Genomic DNA, 22,935 nt, shown 5'->3' on the forward strand with positions numbered 1-22,935 from the left:
AAAATATGAATCAACTATGTGGCAAGAAAGAGACCATAGTTGGACCATGACTTCCTCGAGCTTTGGAGCTAGGATGTTTTTCTGTTCTAAAGAGAGGATCCCAGCCAGGAGAATTAGATACTCAGCAGGGACCATGGGTATCTGTGCTATCAGGGAAGTCGAAGTGTTCTTTCCTTCCCTGTTGCCTTCGTCAGGCAGTACTGACCTGCCCAGGGAGAGAATAGCCTTAAATTATGAGATGGTACATTCTGTGTCCTATAATAAATCTGTCCTGGATGGGAGAGCAATTCTTCTTCCTTACCTCTTACGCTGGATTGTAAGAGTCTTTCCCCAAGCATCAGAATGTAAGCTACAACATCAAAACTTCTAAGCTTTCTCTTTTAAAGAGACAAGAGGTACCATAACGTCTGGAACACCCTGTGTGTAACGGAACACATGCTGGTCATTGGTTACGTCTTTCTTGATGCCCTCTGTGCCTCAATCATGTATGCATACATTCTGTGCTTTCTGAATTTATCAGCCAGGTGGCTACACCCAACACAACCCTTTCAGTGTGGCTGGGGTGGACTGTCATTGCCCATTAAGCCAAAGCGCTCTTCATCATCAGTAATTAATATCCCCTTCCCAGAGGAGAGACGATCTTGCCCAAAGCTGTCAGACTCCCTCTCATCATCCATGCCAGACGCATACACTAGGAATCACACGTCTCAGACACACTCATCACATCTCTTTTGCTCTGGCCACCATCGGGCATGCTGTCTTCTGTTTCCCATTGCACATGGTGCCACTGGAGAACGTGTGCTATTCAGGAATGACCAAATTTTAGGACACTTGTTTCTAAGATAGTGTTGCCCAAATACAACCACTAGACAAAACTGGCCAGTTCATACCTGTAACTGCAGGCTCAGGACTTGGGTCAGAAGATGGTGACTAGATCCAGAGAAATTACCTGCTGATTCTGTTTCTGTCAGCTCTTCCTCCCTTTTCTTCTTCCCGTCCATTTTCTTAGACTGCTAGATAAAGCCTAATACTCGTTATCGTGCACCTGTCTTAGGGTCGTTAACCAAATTAGGGTTATTAATCAAATAACAAGCCTAAATCCTGATCTTTCCTGAGACACAGCATAGTTTCCAGTTAAGCATTTGCATACCCTAGGATTCAGGTCCTCATTCTGCCACTTACCAAGCTTTGTAACCTTGTAAAAAAAGACTGCATTTTCTCTGCCTCTATTTACTTATGTTTGAAATAGGAGAGAAGATAGTCCCTGCATCATAAAGTTAATATATAGATTGAATAAGATAATTATGAAAGTTTTAAAATAAAGTATCTGGCACATAATGGTATCCTGAATACTAACTGCTTATTATGATCTTTCATCAATAAAAATCACCACCTTGTATTTTGCTCTGTATCCAACTTTCCTGCTCACAAGTCTTGACTCTTCAGAATGGACTCCATGTTCAATGGCCAAGTCACATTAGGGGAAATTCTGAAATTGTGGTATTTCAGAATTACAGAACTGCATAAGATGGGCCCTCGACTCTTTGTCCCCAACATTTCCCTATCTCATCACATGCACACATATCATTCTGGTGTAGAGAACCTTATCTGCCATAAGGTTTCAAGATGTGGGTGAACAAAATGATTGATTTTAATGAGAATTGTGCTTCCCTCTGCATTTCCCACAGACTCATTGACAATGCGTATCCTGATACACAGGCTCATCACAGTCCACAGCTCGCCTCTGCCCACATAGTGTAAAGAGCACATGAGAACAGCAGGCAGTTGACACATAGAAGCAAAGGAAAGCACATAGCCCTCCCGTCACCCCCGATGACAGCAGACGTGTGCGCCATGTATTCTACCTCTGTCACCCCCACCTTGCATATTGCTCCTCTCTCCTCCTTATTAATTCATCTATGGATTTTCTTACTTTCCATTTATCTCCAACCACTCAACATTCATTTCAATTCTACTGGGAAATTCATGCTGGATGGCTTTCAACTTTCTGCGAGGCAGAACAATCAGATTGAAGGAACGTTTGTGCCAGGTTCCGTGTCCGCCAATATTCCTTCTACCTAGGTAATCAGCAGATACAGCACTGTCGTTCTGATCACATCAATTTCAATTCAAGTTACTGTGAACCTCCAGGCTAATGAAACAAAGACTCTTCTTCCCTGGCCCAGGATGTGGGATGCAGGGCATCTTTACATAATGCAGTCACACCACTGCTCAAAGTGATCATAACAAGAGCTAGCAGTTTCCCTACAGACAGTCAACTGCAAGAGAGACACAAAGGGAAAACCTAAGGATAAACCAAAACAATGGTTTGCCACGTCCAGAGGTCACTCTGTTTCCTCTTCTCACTCCCTACCTGTTAGTGATGTTTGAATTCAGAAAACCATTCATGAAAACAGTTGCAGATAACAGGACAGGGAAAAGTTATTCCTGTCCAAATCTGTCATCTTTTCCATCACCAAGGGACTAATTAAAACAGTCTATTTTGGCAGAAAACAAAATTATCCAGAGAAACTTCTCCACATTGACTTGAAAAGAGGGGAGACGATAATCAGGAAGGAAAAATGCAACCTGAAAATCAGAAAATGTTTTCAAGAGAGCAAGGACAGAGCCTAGACCGGGGAGGCAAACTGAGTGATTAATCTGGGACAGCTGATTTGACTGCTACACAAAGCAAGATATTTCCATTGTAAGTGCTGGATCAAGGCAAGAGAACACATGGCATGTCAGCAAAACACACAAAGTTTAAATGTTTATAAGACATTTGCAAAAGAAGAAAGAAATGTGACAGTTTACGCTTGTTTATAAGAAGACAATGAGTTGGTGTTAAAAGATGTCACACAGCCATGCTAATTGCAATAGGGGAAGAAGTACAGATACAAAATAGCAGAAATATGTTCGTTGGACATTTACGCATTTAAGACTGTAATGAGAGAACACTGTACTGGGGCTTAAACTCATTGGAATATAATATTAATTATGCTATCTGTAATTTGTTGAGTATCGCTGTATTTCATGCACTGTTCACAGTACTTTAAGAGGATTAACTTCTTTAATCCTCAGATAAATCCTATCAAGTAGGTACCATGTGTATCTCCTTATTTTAAACAAGGAAACTGAGCCTCAGAAGGTGTTGGATTTGTCTCAAGAATACGTACGTGTGGTAGGGCCAGGATTTAAACTCAGCCAGCCTGACTCCAAAATGTAGACTCTACATCACAGTTTTATCCAACATGAATTCGAAATGAAATCACCAGAATATGTAAATGTTTTCCAGAATACATGTTCAGTGTGAGGCTGAGATGTATGATGCTATATTTATCTGGAACTTGGGCAGGAAATGAAGGGGAAGAAACTTGTGAGTGCAGAACAAAGTCTGCAGTGTGTTTTTCTAAATATATGCACACAAACTGTGCCCTATGCTAGTCTACTGTAATTGCCGTGACAAACACTTGAGCTCTGAGTTGGGCATACAGTTGTTAGCATGTCTTTATACATACAGAGCCATTTAGATACGAAAAGAAAATTCCCAAGAACTTCTGAAGATGAAGGAATATAAACAGCATTAAAAGGAATTGCACTTTTCGTGATACAAACAACCTCTGCTCTCCAGACTTATACTCAATCAAACGATAGCGTCATTACCACTGAACATATCTGAACCAGCGCTGAGTTTTTCTGGATAGAATCCAGGTATATGATTGCACTTCCCAAATTCTGAATATGTTTTTTAATGGCTCATTACAACCCATTATAAACCCTTTACAGCACCGGCCTGACAAATGGTTAACATCCATCACCAAATAGCAGCTTTCTTTTTCCTGGGCTGTGCTTTAAATGGCCATGGAAGTGTTGGTGTCTGCCATGAAAGCTAACTGATCCAGTGTTTGATTTTATTTTGAACCTTGGTCATTCTGAGAAACACAGGGTCAGAGTTTCCTTAGGGAAACCTGGTAAACTCTGCTTTGTGTCTGCCTTTAGGAAAAGAAAGACCTAGTAATCTTACCTTGTGCACTAGGCCGCTGAGAAGATGGCAATTAGCCAGCGGAGGTTATGTAGTCAGAAAGGTCTTAAAGCCCAAGCGAGTGTCTTCTGAAGCAAAGCGAAGACATCCCCTTGGTTCTTTCCTTAGAGAGACCTGAGGGAGCGCTGCCCACTGCCTCGACACTCTATTAGCCCTTTAAGACTATTTTCGAATTTCATACTAGGACCACACTTGTTCAAACTCTTTAATTATCAGACTGTCTCCCCAGACACTTCAAGGTCTCCGGGGCTTCATGGCCTGTGGACTTGGTCAGCAGAGAATCCCTCCCTGAGCTGTTTTGTGAACTGCAAATTAACCAATAAAAATGCTCTGCAACTCCCTCCTGTTCCCAAATGGAACAAGGCCACATATGGAGCCAGCAATTAAAATGGCTGAGGAAACAGCCAACGTTGGGCCCTCCACGGCCAGTCCCGGCCCTCCGGTGGCTCGAGACTGCACGTGCCTTGTGACATACCTCATAGAGGTCGATCATGATGTTGCCCTCGGGGCCTCGGCTGCTCTGGACATTCTCCAAGGCCAAGGTGAAGTAGACACCACGGGTGTCTGAGATGTAGAGGTTGTATGTGTCGTTCTGGTTCCATTCCTGGACCGCCGCAAACACTTGGTTCTCATCTGTGCTGATGACGTGCATGTCCTGAGGAGAGACCCAGGGAAGGGACAAGGAAGAAGAGTTTCATAAGTTTGCCTGGCATGCGTCCAAAGAGCGTGGAGTCGGATGAGGGATCCCAGAATAGGCACCGAGGCGCTGTGAGGGAGGACAAGAGATTTTCCTTTTGCCTATTTGTGAAATAATAATCAGTTAAGCGTTAATCACTATTCCCTTTGTCACTTATGAGGTGAGGTAGTAAGGTCATGAGAAAATAGGACAGAGAGATGCTTGGCAGCTCAGTTATCATTTAATTGCCTCATTAGATAATTTGAAGAATGATTTCCCAAATATGCATGACTTTGGAGAATCAAGCAAGTCTGATATATTTGCCAAGCACCAACACAGTACATGCTCAGAAGGCATATAAGGGGCAAATATGAGGAAATACTGGAGGAGCAGAGAGAAAACAGACAAGCCCTGCATCTCGCAGAGTGGTCCATGGACTAGCAACTGGCATCACCTATAAATCTGTTAGACACACAGAACCTCAGGCCTCACCTACTGAATAGAAATCTGTATTTTAATAAAGTCCATGGATGATTAATATTTACATTAAAGTTTGCAAAGCACTGCCCTAATGCTCAGCAAACCACAGAAGCTCCAGAGGGAAAATGTTCATATGAGAACCCCAGAGCACTCATCCTCAGGTTAATGGGTGTTCAAGGACTTAGATTATTGAAACCTCCACTCTGAAAAGTTCAGCAGGTAACCTTAAATAAAAGAAGGGAAAAACAGTCTGCACAATTCATGATGTTTTCAGACTCCGGTTGTCCTAGAAAATAGAAAGAAGGCAGAGGTAACATGGAGGCAGTGAGCAGGCATCCCTGAGGTGGAGATTCTAAATCCTTTCTGCTCCCTGTTCAGAACTCGGAGAAGTGAGTGCTTGGAGAAGCTGACACACATCAGAGTTTGCTGTCTCAGACCAAGGCCTGCCATCTCCTTTCAGGAATGCCAGCTCACTGCTCTTGGTAGCCTCCTTCCCCTCCTGCCAAGGTGGTACACATGAGCATCACTTTCAAAAATCAAAAGTCAAAACAAAACAAAAACAGAATTACTCAAAAACCTAAAGGTAGAAGGACAGTCTGGAAAGATTCCTGGTGTTTTGAAGCTTAGTGCCCAAATCTTTCCAGATAGATCACCCTCCATTCCTGAAAAGCTTCAGGAGATCTGTCAGTCTTCCCTGGCAATGATTCCAGGTCTGGAAAATTCTACCTAACTTCTCACCTAAACTTCTCATAATATATGCTCATGTTCTGTCATCAATCAAACAGCAACTCAGCTGTGACTCTGCTTTACAAACATAGGGACGAGCCTCTTAGTCCTGCTAAGCTTCGATCATAGTGAACTCATATGATCCCAGAAGGAAGAAGTCGTTATCCAAAGGGCTTCATATTCCTGACCCCTTCTCAGAACTTATCTGCCGTACTCTAGAGTTTGATAAGGTTTTTGCAGAAAATAATCCAGAGTGGGGAGGTAAAAAATGACTCCAGCTCATGAATTCAACGTGGTCGATAATGCAAACCAAGGTCTGGTATAAAAGTCGGCCATAGCTTATATCCTCCCAGTGCCTGTTTCCATTTCTCCTGGCAATTGTGGCTTCAAATTCTTTGAAAACATCCTTATCCCTCTCAGACAAGTCTCCTACCTGTACTCAGTCTTTGTTACTTTCTCCCACCCTCAGCACCAGAAGTGATTTCACAGGCCCAGCATTCAGAAAATTCAATTTCTCGATGATAGTGATTGGATGTGTGATGGGTATACAACCCAAGCAAAATCAATAAGATGTGATTCTAGAATTATTAGAATTATTAGAATCATGTCTTATTTGGATTAGTTTGTAAGCAGTCAGAGTAAAAATAAAGTCTAGATCTGATGGAGACATCTCTTGGAGGCAGAGAGTAAGGCAATCCTGAAAATACAGGCTTAAAAGGTAGAGAGAGATGGTCTGAATTTCTTGACATTCTTTGAGTCTTTGAATGTGGGCATCTAAGAAGCCTGCCTATCTGTAAACTTGCTTAGTAGGACAGTAAACAACATGGTTAAAAGAACGGTCTTTGAAAGCAAAACTACTTGAGTTCAAATCCTGGCTCTATACCTTAGCTGAGTGAACAGAACTTTATGCCTTAGAATCTCGACCTGCAAAACAGAGATAAGAGTGTGCCCTTCATGGACTTGTGAGGATTAAATCAGCTTGTAAGTGTTAAGCACTTAAAATAGTGCCTGGAACTTAGCAACTGCTCCATACTTGTGAGCTATTTTCAGTTACGTAAACACCTAAATCCCCTTTGTTGATTAAGCAAGGTTGGTTTGGCCTTTCTGTTCACTGTAAATATTAGGGTACTAACTAATATACTTAAAAAAAAAGTGGTTTATTCAATTTATTTTTTTCTTCTAATGGAGGGAATTAGCTGTGGGAGGTAGCCCAAGAGCCGTTCACCCACTGAGGCCCAAGCCTTCCGTGGCTCCCCATTTCCTATAGGGCAAAGATCAAAATCCTCACCCTAGCATTAGAACCCTCAAACAGCTCCTCCCAGTTCACGTTTCCTTCCTTGTCAGCAGGATGTAGCATCATCCCTGAATTCCAGTTACAATATTTCAACACTAGCCTGGTCCCTGTATAATTAATTACCACCTCAGTATCTTGGGAATAAATTAGTGCCCTGGTGAACCTTGGAGATCAGGGTCACGACAGACAACACATTAAATGATCCTAGGGGCTAGAGTAAGTCATCTGTACTATCCCAGCTCACTCAAACCTTTCCTTGGTTGGTGTGAAACAGAAAACACAGATGTATCAAGTGTTTAAGTCACTTAGAGAACTAGTCACATAATAAAAACAGGTTAAAATGGCCATCTCTAGACAAGGGCCAAGGGCAGATCTCTTTCTCCACATAGTCTAATTACATGGACCAGACTGTTTAAAAATGATATTGATCTTAAATTTTTAGTTGAAATGTTTGACTACTGCAATGCCTTCTCTTCTTTTACTTCTTGCCTACTTCCTTCTGTATCAGGAAAATATGTTACTTCTCCCCAAATGGCACTTTATATTGAAAGTCTTTACTGAGACACAAAACTTTAGGCCAAGAAGTGAACTTTGAGATCTTCCAGAGTGTTTCCCAATGTTTGTTCTGCAGGACATCCATTGCTGGATTTTAATATATTTTTTTAATGGGCCCTTTTGTAAAATGTTTTGATTAATGCTGAATTATACAGCTTTGCTGCTCACAGGACATCCTTGAGGCGTCAACATACCAGCAAGCTTCTCTACGTAGAATGCAGTTCATTTCTTTTTTAAACTTACTGATCATAGAACCAAGTCTTCATGAAGCATCTCTAAGCACATTTTATTAACACATCTGAGGAAATGTTGGGAATCAAAGCTCTGTAATTTGAAAAATGATAAATAAATTAATAAAGAGAAAGAACCTGATAAACCAGCCCAAGGTTCAAGCAGGTGAGTGACAGATTGAGGTCTGGAAATAGGGTCTCTTGCTGTGAATCAAGCAGCCTTTCCACCACCCCCACCCCAGTTCACATCGATCTTCTACCACCCGGACAACTAGATCCATACTAATAATAATATTACCTTGCTTTTATAGAGCATCTGTCCTCCAAAATGCTCAAAGCACTTTCATATGTATTGCCTCATTAATCTCACTTGAGTAGCTCAAAATAAGCTCCAAGTACATGAAGGGAAGAAAACTGTCACTAGGTCTCCCTGTCTCGAGGGCCTCATGCTCTTCATGGTAATAGTGATATTACAAACCCCCCTTCATCTCCCTCTCTGGTGATCTGTACCATTACGTTATCATTAAAGTAAAAAAAAAATTTTTTTAAACACCTCTCAGAGTAACCACGATCTTTCAGGACCTGATACAATGGCAGGGGATGATTAAAGAAAATTTGAGCATGAAAGTGCTGGTTTGTCTCAATTCCTTTAGTCGGTATGAAGCTTTGTTCCTTCCCAGACGCAGCAGCCCCACTTTGATACGGGCCGTGAAATATACGCACTTTGCCAGGATCACTCCACCCAAGCTGGGGCTTCGCTTTGAAGACGTAATGGGATTGTAATAAGGCATCTCATTGCCTTAAATAATAAACACCAGCTTGGACCAAATAATATATCCATTTGCTATAGTGGCTCCTATTTTTCCGAGGACAAGCTAAATTAATCACTGCAGACCTCAGATGAGACTGAGTAATGGGACATGCTCATCTGGGAAAGAGGGGGAGGGGACAGACAGCCGATTCAGGCTCAAAGTAAAACATTTCCTTCCAGATTGGCGAGACGCCACTGGGGGCAACTGTCAACAGTGATCTGTGTGATGGCTATGAACAAGCAATGCAAAGTATGTGTTTCCTAATACTCTAGTCAAGGCGCCAAAGAGGCTTCTTTGGTTTTCAGCTACCACGTCTAGGGCTGCTTAGGTCAGTGGGACTGTTTCTCTGGATACCCCTGGGTATATCAACATTTGTGGGGGTTGGGAGGGCACTGCTCCCTTTTAACAACAGAATCTATTAATTTATTTCAATAGTAGAAAAGTGTAATAGGAGGAACACCAGGTTGGGAGTCAGGAGCTTGAGTTCAAGCCTCAATTCTGCAGCAAACAGCATTTGGTTTGGCTGAAACTTATTCCATTCAAAAAGGTCAGTCCCAAGAGTAAGCACGAGATGAGTGACTAGAATCTGCTGTTTCCTAACCTGGCTTCAATTCCCACATGCCTCTTGAACAGAAGCATCTTCCTGCATTGAGTATTAATTCCTTTTTTTTTTTTAGAGGTGTAAATCTTGCAAACCAACTATTTAATTTGTTGGTCAAAGAAATAGCAATTTATTTCAGTGCTCAAGGGGAAAAAAAAAACAACCCAGCTCTGCTGGACTTACCCAGGTAACGTGATCATCTCCCTCACAGACCTGCCTGAAAGATTATCAAGGGTCATTTTAACAACACTCAGTTTTCCTTTTATATACTGACTTTACCCAATTCACATCTAAGGCACAACCCCAATGTTGTGTTTGTCTTTTCCAAAAATATTTTAAGCCAAATCAAGAGCAAAGAGCATTTAAACTGATACAGGCACACGCATATCGTTCTGGGCAATTACCACTGTCGTTAGTCTCTCAGCAGCTGAAAACAGTAACTACTAACACAGATATCATTCCTTGGAATTAATAGCATAATTTAATGTGTGTTACTGTCTCTAATGGGCTGAGGTCTACAGCTCACCTTTCACGCTGCTAGGGTTAGGGGCAGAGTGATGGCCCGGAAGGAGAATTCCGCCTGGAGAAGCCAGAGCCATTGGACACCACTGGCTCTCCTGGGAGAGGAGACCTGCAGTGCCTTAGGCTGTATCTATCATGGATTTCCTGGGCAGATAACTGGTGTTGGCCCAAGACAGCATGCTACAAAGTCATTGATAAAAATACAGGCAAAGAGTAATAAAAACTCAATCAAAAAAGTTATTCACATTCTCTGTTCAACCAAGGATTTCAAAGCTGAACTGTAACTATATTTAAACCTACCCTGTCCCCATCTTACAGCCACACACATCTCCCCTGTCCTATGATCAAGGCACATCTCTCCCGTCAGAATGGCTATATCAAAAAGTCTACAAACAACAAATGTTGGTAAGGATGTAGAGAAAAGAGAACCTAGTACACTGTTGGTGGGATTGCAAATTGGTGCAGCCACTATGGAAAACAATCTGGAGGTGCCTCAAAAAACTAAAAATAGAACTACCACATGATCCAGCAATTCCACTGCTGGGTATATATCCAAAGAAAACAAAAACACTAATTCAAAAAGATACCCAAAATTCATAGCAGTATTATTTATAACTGCCAAGATATAGAGGCAACCTAAGTGCCTATCAGCAGAAGAATGGATAAAGAAGATATGGAATATCAATGGCATATTATTCAGTCATTAAAAAGAATAAAATCTTGCCATTTGTGACAACATGGATGGACCTAGGGAGTAATATGCTTAGTGAAATAAGTCAGACAGAGAAAGACAAATACTCTTGTTATCACTTATATGTGGAATCTAAAAAAATAAAACAAACAAATGTATATAACAAAACAGAAAAAGACTCACAGATACAGAGAACAAACTAGTGGTTACCAGTGAGGAAGAGGGAAGGGGCCGGGGTGAAACAGGAGTATAGGATTAAGAGACACAAATTAATATGTATAAAATAAATAAGTAACAAAGTTATACTGTATAGCACAGGGAAATATAGTCATTATTTTGTAATATCTTTAAGTGGAATATAATCTATAAAAATACTGACTTGCTGTGCTGTACACCTGAAGCTAATACAATATTATGTCACTGTATGTCAATTGAAAAAGTTTAAAAAAGTAAAGACACCCCCGTTTATGTTAAGGATTTCTGAGCACTTAAAACACATCACAGAGGTAACAAGACCTCAAATCCACAGCTCTGCACTCCCAAGTCAGTTTCACCTCCACTAGGTGGTGCTCCATATTAACACAGTTCTTCAGTGTTCATGTGTTTATGAGACAGCCTGGGATGTCAGCAGTGGGGAGTCTAAAAACTTTTGTTGGCCACTATTTTCAAAGGAGTAAGTCTTTGGGAAAATCTAAAAAATTAGCTGTGTCTCCAAACCCAAAGGACAATTGATCGCATAAGTTCCACTGAGAGGGGAAGCAAAGGACGGACGTTATATAGCTGCATCACCTTTCTGTAATTAGTAACAACAAAATGGGGTATGAATGCGTCATTCCTTTTGCACTGATACACCATGTATCCAAAGCACAGCTTCTGTCTTGCTAGAAAATCAATACATACTGCTTGAAAATCTTTACTATTGAAAAGCAAAAGCAAATCAGGTATCAGTTTAAACCCAGATGTTCTTGTAGCAAGAAATCCAGGTGAAGGGGTGGGGTTGGGGAAGGGACCACTGAAAGAGAAAGGAAGATAATGAGACTGGCAATGAAAAAGGGAAAGAAGTGAACTTGAGAAACAGAAATGGGGATGAAAAGAAAGAAAGGACCATGAGAGATGGAGAGGGTCCTTGGGAAAGAGTGGAGGCGGGAACAGGCAAGTCAGAGTTAATACTGTAAATGGAGAAACTGGTGCAGGCCATACCTTGGGCAGAGCGTACTTGGGCAGCTTCATCTGGGCAAACGCGTTCCTTCGGTAGGACACGTAGTAATGTGGCCGTCCTCCTGATGTCAGCTGGAGGGAAAACACAGAGGTTGTCAGAGGAGCTCCCACAATAGCTACAGGTCATCGAAGGGCAGTGCTGAATGGAAGGGGGCAGCTGCCAACACAACAGCGTCGAGCACTATGGTGGGCAAGTGCAAAGAACTGGCATTCAGTTCAAAAACAACTTAGACAGTGTATGTGTGTTGCTCAAGTCCCAACTGAATCCACTGGACAAAAATACAATTCTTCAATCTGTACTGTGGCTCAGAAGCCAGGAAACATTTTTAGTTATTTTTCTTTTAAATGATACAAGCCTCAGGGTCCATTGGATCAATGTCCCTCAGCAGCTCAGCTGTATAGCCCCAAGCCTGTGGCCACACGCACGGGTTCCCCAAGCCAATCAGAAGGAAGCGGTCAGGGTCACAGTGGCAGAACTGGAGCCTCCCATTTTGGGTGCTGAAATCCAGTTTGGTGCTGCCACGTTGATGGCTGTGAGCATGTCATTCCCACACACAGCAATGTTAGACAAAAAGCCAAGCCAGGGTCGTGGCTCCAAATCGTTCCAGACCTGGGCTTCCCAGAAGAGAACTGTGGCCTTCCTCCCCCAGGTCTGTCCCAGACATAGCGCCCAGTGAACCCTGGGGTCTGAGGTGGGGGAGGAGCAGTGTGTTCTCCAACTCAGGGACGCACTGCCTATCTCTGTCTCCTTTGCAGCCATTCTTTCTTTCCCCAGCTTTACTGAGATATTATTGATATATAACATATGCAGGTTTAAAGTGTACAATATGATAATTTGAGATGTATATATTGTGAAATGATTGCCACATATAAGGTTAGTTAACACCTCTATCCTCTCACTTAAGACTGTTTGCGTGTGTGTGTGTGTGTGTGTGTGGTGATAAAATTTCAGATCTAATCTCTTAACAGCTTTCAAGCACATCATACAGTACATTCACCATGCTGTATATTACACCCCCAGAACTTAATCATCTTATAGCTAGAAATGTACATCCTTTGACCAACCTCTCCCCATTTCCCTAACCCCTTCCCTTAGAAACCACCATTCAACTCTCTGTTTCTATGAATTCGTGTTGCCACTCTTAACCCATATAAATATCTGGAGTCTGAATGTCAGCTGGAGTTGGCATACTCAGAATGTCAACAAATGCTCTGGGTGAATGCTCATCAGACACATACAGATGTGACTGGAACGTTCTCCTATTCACTATTACGTGGCCAGACCACCTCTTAGTCCAAGTGATGGGGTTACAGGATCGTGTTCATAGTGGCCAGGGCAGAAAATGTAGGAAACTCTAAATGCAGAATTGATCCTCATTTGTAAGTCATATATGTGGATTATAAACTGTTACTGGGAAACAGGAAGGGACCCTGGAGGCAACACTGATGGAGAAATGAGTTATAGAAAGAACCAACGTCTGTAACAATTTCCCATTTTAATGTCACTTGATAATTTGATGCTGAAGTCATCTGAATAACTCATTATCCGTTTTCCTGAAGAAAAAAGGTTGTGTGTGTGATTGTGAAATATTTTAAAAAGCACCTAGGCTATTAAGTATTTTAAACATCTGCTTCCCAATACATGGGATTAAATATTGTAAATCATTATTTCTTATCCAAATAAATATAATATGTCTGGAATGTGTCTCAATCATGGTAAAATTATATACATGTATATAAACTATTTAGCAATCGGACCTTCATCACCTTTAACATGGAAAACATTAACTGAATTTTTAAATGCTTTGTCCAAACAAGTGTAATTTTTTCCTTAGGTGCTGAAAAGAAGCAAAGCATACCTGCTCCCTCTCTCTTCTGAGCACTCATGAGCCCTCAGCTTCTCAAATTGTTCCCCACTGTCTCTGGAGGTGAACAAACTGTCTGAATACATCTCATCTAAATTCTCTCGATCTTAATCACAGTCTGGGTCTGACAATAATGGCTGATTACGCCCCACCTCCACCTGGTCTCTGCCTCCCACAGCCGCCTGTTAGGGCCTGACTCTATTTTTAAGGCGGGCCCTAGGAGGAGGGTCTGTGGCTGACAGTTCTGACAAGAAGAGACTGACACATGTGCTGGGTCCTGCTGGTGACCCAAGGGAGCTTCTCTGGGAGGCAGCTGAAGAGAGTGACCTGGAGACAACCCCAGTGCTCGAAGCAATGCCTCAAGGACCCCACATAGACGTGGCCCTCCAAGCACTGCCCCAGGGAACTAACTACTATTATGTTAGTAGAAAAGCTGACACTTGGTAATGTTCCTTTTATTAAAAAATAAAGTGCTTTTTTTTTCTTTCTTTTTTGCTTTTAAAGGATTGTAAGCAGGCAAAAGGGGCTGCATTATGGACAGGAGCCAGGAAGGGAAATACCTTTGAGACAGTCAGTGGAGGTGGATCTTTCCTACCTGAACAAATACGTAATCATCCTGGACAATCAAAGAGTCTGGGTCAATGTAGCCCGGGAAGGGTTTATGTCTGTTGGCGTCTGTGCAGTTGTGCATTCGGCAAGTCAGGTATTGTGAATCTGAAAAAAAAAAACAACAAAACAGAAAAAAATGGGGGTGGGGTGATATACACACACTGTACTAAAGCCAGAGTGGGCATTTTCTATTCTCTTGCTATCTCCAATTCTTTAAACAAACCTCACATTTTCTATTAACTAAATTACTGTTATTATTATTATTAAAATTACCGTTATTATTTTACTCACTTGTTATCAACACCACCATCACAATATCCCAGTGCCTCCACCAGCCCTTGTCACCCTACAATACTAAATTTCCATTAATCAAAATGCTTCCTTCCAAACCCAAAGGAAAATATTTTCAGAAGTTGGCAATACTACTTGTGCTTTTAACCAGAAATTAACACCACGTTGTAAACCGACTATACTTCAATTTTAAAAATATTAAAAAATACTTGTGCTTTCATAGTGTTTTTTTTTTCTCATTAATAGGCTTCACCTCCACACTCTGACCTCTGATAAGTAGGGAAACACACACATACATGCAGTCATCAATCACCTCATGCTAGAAGTGCTCGTGTTATAAATAATGAGGTTTCACTGTCAGGATAAAGATTTTTCTTCGACCAGTGACTGGAAGTAAAACAGAGCTGAGAGGAGATTCCTGACTCAAAAAATTTGCTCTCACTTTATAGATGAGTAAATTGAGACTCTGCATCTCACCTGAAGACTTTACAGCAGATGATAAACATAGCAGTAATAATAATTCTTACAGAGATTTGATCCCTATTGCTGGAAGCATTTTGTAATCAGGAGGCTGTTTCTGTTTTTCAACCATAACTATTATGCTCTCTCTACTAATCAGATGTCACTTCCTTACTTAAAACTGCCTTTGGCTCCTTGCATTTAGAATAAATGCAAACCTTCCACCACCACCGCTTCAACCTCTCCTCAAACTAATCTCTTCTCTCCTTGTGATTCTTCTAATCTTGAGACAGGAAGGGGGCAGGGCACAGCCATTCAAGGAATGCTACAGCAATTAACATCAAAATGGTGAAAGATTCAACCTCTAGTAGGCCTTGAGGCTCAAGATGGTGGGAGATTTAACTTCCAGGAGACCTTGGGGTTCATTATACGCCCACTGCAATATATTAACATGGTGGATAACATGCCCACAGGCCCACGGCAGTCCCAAGGCTAGCCACAAAAAGCCAAAGAGTGGGAAATGGCCAACTTCCTGGGAATCCCAGCCCCTTCCCCAGACTAGTTACTCTGGTCCTTCCACTTGTTACTATATGAAGCCACTGAGCCCATAAAAACTGGCAACATGGTGCCTCTCGGCCACTGCCCCTCTCTTTTCCCTCTTTGGAGAGACAGCCTGTACTCTGTCTATGGAGTGTGTACCTACTTTTACTCTAATCTGAGCGCCCAACCCCCACACCTCGTGGCCCTTCTCCTGCCTTTTGATGTATCTCTAAATAAATCTACCTTTACTCAACTGTGGCTCACTCTTGAATTCTTTCCTGTGCGAAGCCAAGGACCCACACTTGGCAGGGCACATCCCAGGGGCTCAACTGAAGCCTGAGATACGGCCCTCCTTCGTTTTTCCTGCAGCAACCTGACCTACTTCATGTTCAAAAATTTGGCCAAATGTCCTACCATGTCAGAGGCTTTTCATTTGTATTCCCTCTGCCTAAAATGGTTTTCTGCAGGTTGTTCTCAAAGCAGGTCTACATTTCAGCTTACTGGTACTTCTGAGGGTCTTCCACGATTACTTTCAATAACACTCCATCCCATTAATTCCCTTCATGGAATTTATCACAATCTAAAACCACCTTGTTCACGATTTATTCTGCCCCTCCCTCCATCAGTATACAACCTCTATGCGGATGGAGACCTCTTTTTTTTTTGCTGTTCCCTGCTACACCTCCAGATTCTAACACCATTCCTGGCACATAGTATGCAACAAATAAATATTCCTTTGAACATGTCATTTTACTGGAAAAAGTGAATGAAAAAGGAATTTATTTTACCTTTTTTGATGCTTAGTGAACAGGTGACTTTGACTTTAGGATATCGGAGATGTATGAAGAAATTCACTCTTCCAAATGAAAAACTCAGGACATGATTATCACAGGAAATGGGAGTAGGGAATCGTATGGTGACTTGGATGTAAGAATTCTCTAACAACTTCCCTTAAGGAAATTTCTAGCACTATTTTTTCCTTTTCTTTTTTAATTGAAGTATAGTCAGTTACAATGTGGCAATTTCTGGTGTACAGAATAATAGCTTGGTCATGCATATGTATATATACATATTCACTTCCATATTCTTTTTCATTAAAGGTTATTACAAGATATTGAATATAGTTCCCTGTGCTGTACAGAAGAAATTTGTTTTTTATCTATTTTTATATATAGTGGTTGACCTTTGCAAATCTCAAACTCCTAAATTTATCCCTTCCCACTCCCTTTTCCCAAGCAACCATAAGACTGTCTACTATGTCTGTGAGTCTGTTTCGTTTGTAGATGAGTTCACCAGTGTCCTCTTTTTTCTTTTTTTTTTTTTTTTAGATTCCACATATGAGTGATATCATATGATATTTTTCTCTTTCTGGCTTACTTCACTTAGAACTTGGGTAAGCCTGTATTCTACACGCAGTGTCACTAGGGGGCGGCATGCACATTTGCTCCAACTGACCAATGGCTGATGAAGTTGCTGATAAGCTCTAAGGAGAGGGAGGGAGGGGAGCTTTATCGGCAATCTTCCTTTGTCCCTTTGTTTTGCTGCCATGTGTGGGGATGGGGATAGCTCTCAAGGACTTTAACCCATCTAGACCTGGTGAAACTAACTCCAAAGAGAAGCTAAAGAAGAGTTTTCTCCTCTCCCTTCCCTGTCTCCTTTTTTAAGACATTCTTTCAGTTCCATTTTAGGGCATAAGTCATAATGTTTCTCCTTGAAGAGAACTTCTGGGACTCATCCCTTCCAGAACGGTCCTCCCTATAACACACAAAATGTTTATCTCACAATTTCACACTCCACCAGAACCTTTTACAGCTTGTAGTTGACTTTGGTTTTTCAAAAGGTAACTTAGGGTCATAGAAATGGAGATTGGCAACTCTGAGACCTGGGCTTGAGTTCTGGTGTGGGCACTTACTAGCTGCATAATTCAAGGGAAATCACTTCATCTTCCTGAGTCTTGCTACCTCCATCCATTAAATGAGGATGTCAATGCCAACTATCTTGTAGTTTGGCTCTAAGAATTAACTGAAATGATGTATAATCTAAATGTTTTGAAACTCAAAGTTGTTACTATCAACTATAATGTTCCTGTTTTCTCTTTTTTTCTGCATTTCACAACTATATCACTTTAGGACACACTGTAGGTCCTTAAAAAAACTGAATTTGAGTACATTTCTCTATCAGGTACTGTTGGTGACCTGTCCAATATGCATTGCTTACTGTCTCTTTGCCTCAAAAGCCAATACTGGATCTGTTGGCTCATCTATCTTCCATGTGACTCAGAAGTTCTGATACGTAGGGAAGAATCCTCTTGGTCTACACTCAAAGTCTTTCTCCTCCTTTAGCCATTGTTTGCTTTAGGAGAGGACTTTTTTTTTCTTTATTGAAGTATAGGCAATTTACAATGTTGTGTCAATTTCTGGTGTACAGCACAATAGTTCAGTCATATATATATGTGTGTGTATATATATACGCATATAGTTGTGTTCATATTCTTTTTCATTATAGGTTACTACAAGATATTGAATATGATTCCCTGTGCTATACAGTATAAACTTATTGTTTATCTATTTTACGTATAGTAGTTAGTATCTGAAAATCTCGAACTCCCAATTTATCTCTTCCCACTCCTTTCCCCCCCTGGTAACCATTAGTTTGTTTTCTATGTCTGTGAGTCTGTTTCTGTTTTGTAAGTTCATTTGTCTTTTTTTTTTTTTTTAGATTCCAAATATAAGTGATATCATATGGTATTTTTCTTTCTTTCTCTTTCTGGCTTACTTCACTTAGAATGACAATCTAGGAGAGGACATTTAAACCCAGTTCTAGTAAATAAGAAGTGAAAGAGATCTTTCGAGGGACTTCAGGGAGGCACAGCGGAAGACCCTCTTCAGCTATGGACAACACTATGTCTCAATGTGATGTTTGGGACTGCCCTAGCCTTCTTGTCTATGAAGGAGTCTTACAGTTAAGCTTACATAATGAGTATGGCAAAGAGATGGAATGGAGCAGTTCCCTGAAGACATCATTGAGTTACTAATTGTACTGAACCTGGAGCTGCCCTTGTTATGTGAGATAATGAATGAAAACAAATGAATCAAAAGTTCCTGATTAGGAAGTCTCGGGCTTCAAATTACAAATAACTTCCAATTAGAATTTCTAAGGCTGCCACCTAATAAGGACTTCTGGATGAATACACAGTGCTTGTTTTATTTGTGCTGGTGTCTAACAGTTTCCTTCTGAAGACCTCAACTTCTTCTTAAAAGATCCCTGAACAAGCATAAGATGGAAAATATTAAAATAAACTTTTCATACTTATAACTCAATTATACAGAAATTATGAATATGAGGGATTTGGGGAGAAATTAAAAGAGCAGGGAAACTAATATTTGTTGAACATCTATGTGCCAGGTACTCTAAAGCATGTTCACATTTACTTACTAAGAAATTTAATCTCCACAATACTATGAAAGTATAATTTATCAACTGATTTTGCAGATAAAGAGAATAAAATTCAAAGAGATTATAGAAATGGCATATAGGGTTTCAAACTGGGTTGGCCTTATTCCAAATCTGGTTTATTTCCATTATGTTGCATGAGAAACCCCAGCAAGTTTGGGACCAATATTTATTAAGTATGCTTTAGCTTGTAAGTATCAATGGACACACCTAGAAAAAAAAAAAAACCTGTACATTTATTTTTTTGTGTGTGGCATAAATTGGCAATATGGATCAGTATTTTTTAAAATGTCTTTTGACCCCAGGTTCATTTCTGAGAATTCTACTTGAAGAAATAATGATCTATGCACAACTTTAGCTACTTTGATACTCAACAGAGTTGTTTATAATTTAAAAAGTAGGAGAAAAGAAAATGGTCAACAACAGAGGAAAAACTAAAAAGACTATGGAACATGCATACTTTGCTTTTAAAATCTTGCTGCTAGAGAATACATGAGGATTTAGAGAAATGCTTAATATATTTTATATCATAAAAACAGCTTACCAATTAATAATGTTGTATCAGCATTAATTTCTAAGTTTTGAAAAATAGAGCATGGTTGTGTAAGATGTTAACTTTAGGGGAAGCTGGGTAAAGCTGCATTATCTTGGTAACTTGTCTGCTTATCTAAAATTATTCCAAAACAAAAATTTTTTAAAAGTAGGTTACCAAAATATGTGCATATGGACCCTATTTTGTGCAAGTGGTATATATAGATAGCTATATATGTATGTTTGCATGGAAAAATGAGCAAGAGATATATACAAAACGTCAACACTAGGACAGAGGCAGTGAAGTGAGAGAGGCAGATAACGGGTGTGCAAATCTCTGGTCAGCACCTCTCAGCCAAGGGAAGGGGCTGGGGGTCACCGTGGGCTTGTGGGATGCTACTTCTGAGAATTAGAGAACCATCTCTAATTCCCCTGCTAGTTCTACCTTCCTCCATTCCCCACGCCACATACTGAGGCAGAGAGCTGTGCAATGAACGGTTCTCGGGCTGAGAATTACAAAATGCACAACTGAGTGACCTAAGAAAAGCCCCAGGAAGAGGTCTTGAGTCCATGTCTCGCTCGAAGGGGTTCAAAGTGAAATTTACAAGCTGAAGGGGAAATGATCAATTCCAAGCCTCCTGCCTCTGGTAAAGTACTCTGGTGTGTTCTCTTTCCTCTTCTAATGGAAACAGAAAGAAACTGGCTGCACTTCATAATGAGGGACCAATCACTCTTATTCCCCTTGGGGCTTGCTGTAATAGCATTAAGTATGATGAACTCTTTCCATATTCAATTCTGGTGAGTGTATGATGTGATTCCATAGGAAGCGTCTTGTAATTTGGCATTAATTAACGTCAATTAATGTACGCAACTGCGAGACTTCAGAATTAATTTCATTACTTTTCCCACACAGATGTTTTCCTTGCCACAGGTAATTAGGACACTGTGCTGCTCTTTTGAAGCACCCTCACCTTCTGCAACAGCTGCTGCTTGGAATACTGCAATCCCCCCCCCACCCCAAATCTGCGCTGCTCCAGAGAAAGCAAGCTACCTTTTAAAGGCCAGGCTTGACAAACGGTAAGTGCTGGAGAGGTTGTGGAGAAAAGGGAACCCTCCTACACTGTTGGTGGGAATGTAGTTTAGGGCAGCCATTATGGAAAACAGTCTGTTGATCCCTTAAAAAACTAAAAATAGATTTATCATATGATCCAGCAATCCCACTCCTGGGCGTATATCCAGAGAAAACTCTAATTAGAAAAGATATGTGCACCCCAATATTCATAGCAGCACTATTTACAATAGCCAAGACATGGAAGCAACCTAAGTGTCCATCAACAGACGACTGGATAAAGAAGTTGTGGCATACACACACACACACACACACACACACAATGGTCTACTACTCAGCCATAAAAAGCATGAAATCATGCCATTTGCAGCAACATGGATGAACCTGGAGACAGTCATTCTAAGTGAAGTCACAGATAGACAAATATCACATGATATCTCTTACATGTGGAATCTAAAAAAATGACATAAATGGAACTTATTTATAAAACAGAAACAGACTCACAGACATAGAAAACAAACTTATGGTCACTAAAGGGGAAAGAGGGGAAGGGATAAATTAGGAGTTTGGGATCAGGAGATACAAACTACTATACAGAAATTAGATAAACAATAAGGACCTCTTGCCTAGCAAAGGGAACTATATTTTATAGCTTGTAATAACCTATAATGAAGAAGAACCTGAAAGGGACTATGTCCAGCTGGACTGTGCTTAGTGGGAGTTGGGGCTGTGATCGCAGCCCCCCAGTGCCACCGCCCCCCAGTGCTGCTGCCCCTCCCCTCACCAGCCCCACTTACCGTATCTCATGGAACCCAGCTGTGAGGTCCTACAGACATTTCTACCTGAGACTGTGTCTTTCTTTATATTCACTTTTTGGTTTGTGTTAAAATGGGGTTTTTTTAAAACACCATGAAAAATATTCTCAGTGTATAGTTAATAGATAATAAATATTCTGGGCAGGCAGTGTGAAGCAGTGGCCAGGAGAGAACTGAAAAATAACCAGGACTTCGAGGAGGGCATGGAAGCCACCTTGGTGCCCAGAACCCAGAAATGCTGAAGACACAAACTTGCTAGCAACATCGCAGAGCTTTGGGCAGGAGTGAGAAGGAAACGGGTTTCAGTGGGTCAAGGACAGTAAAGCCGTATCAGATCTTGAAGCCAACAGCCTGATTTTTAGCGTCCTTTTGTGGTTCTAAAATCCTAATAATCCCCATTATATAGAGAAAAGTCTGAAGCCTAGTTGGGTAAATGATCTTCTCAGAGTCACACAGCACCTGAGAGATAGAGCTTGGATCTGAAACTTCACCCCAGCAAGAGGGAGACCCTGCACAACAATAAGGCTGCGTTGCTTTCTTCTAGCAAATCTCTTGATCTTGGTCCAGTGTTAACTTTCTAAAAAGGTGCCTTGTATTGTTAGCTTTCGGACATTCTGGAGGCCATGATCACTACAGGGAAAGTTCTGGGATCATATATTTTTGTCAAGCACAGGGCTAGGAATTGGGGGCATGAGAGAGAACACGAGGGCAGAGTACTTTAAGAGAAATAAAGAAAGTCACTCTCCAGTGATGATGCAGTGGGGTGAGTGTGTCCTAGGAGAGGTCCAGGTGAGGGGCATCTAACCTTCATCTCTCTCCATGGATGGTCCACTCTGTGCCTGGGCTTCTCCTGTGACTCTGCATTTATGTCACTTTGCATCTTACAGAGTTGAGGGAGCACTAGGCTGGAGCACAGGGGCATGAGAGACAATGAGAGACAGGCTTGGGGAAGGCCAGCTGGCTGTTTTGTGGGAAAGCCAGGCTAGCACTCCAGTTTAAGCTGAGAAAAGGCACAAAGTTAGCCACAAGGTCACACCCAGCCATGGAAAACTGAGAAGCACATTCGTTCCGGTAACTTTCCAAACTGAGTATACAAAGAAAGGAGGCAGGGTGGGAAAGGGAGAGGGACAGAGACAGTGAAAAGGGCAAATAGTAACAAAGAAAGAAAATAGGAATGAAAGTGGAAAGGAGGGAGGGAAGGAAGGAAGGAGTGAAAGCAGCTTTGTGCATGAGGGAGAAAGTACACAGAATGTCCTCTCCAGGGCTTTTTGGGGGGAGGGATGTACAATATCTACTTATATGTATTCATGTGTTCTATGATTAATTACTATATATGTTGTATGTTATATGACATATGTTATATGATATAAACGAACTTCTTTACAAAACAGAAAACAGACTCACAGACATAAAAAACAAACTTAAGGTTACCAGAGGTAAAGGGGGGGAGGGATAA

The 22,935-nt window shown here is 41.1% G+C and overlaps 1 protein-coding gene across 12 annotated transcripts in view; it reads right to left on the minus strand.

Moving 5' to 3' along the window:
* The window catches only part of SORCS1 (sortilin related VPS10 domain containing receptor 1), a 468,902-nt gene that overhangs the window by 99,960 nt on the left and 346,007 nt on the right, over positions 1-22,935 (minus strand). For all 12 annotated transcript variants that reach the window (XM_072971853.1, XM_072971845.1, XM_072971844.1 and 9 more), the window contains 3 exons: positions 14,308-14,426; positions 11,830-11,919; positions 4,518-4,697 (listed from right to left, as the gene is read on the minus strand). In XM_072971853.1, coding sequence (XP_072827954.1) covers positions 4,518-4,697; positions 11,830-11,919; positions 14,308-14,426 — 389 coding nt within the window. The remainder of the gene's footprint in view (positions 1-4,517; positions 4,698-11,829; positions 11,920-14,307; positions 14,427-22,935) is intronic.

This window comes from Vicugna pacos, chromosome 11 (genome assembly GCF_048564905.1).
Source record: "Vicugna pacos chromosome 11, VicPac4, whole genome shotgun sequence".
NCBI lineage: Eukaryota > Metazoa > Chordata > Mammalia > Artiodactyla > Camelidae > Vicugna > Vicugna pacos.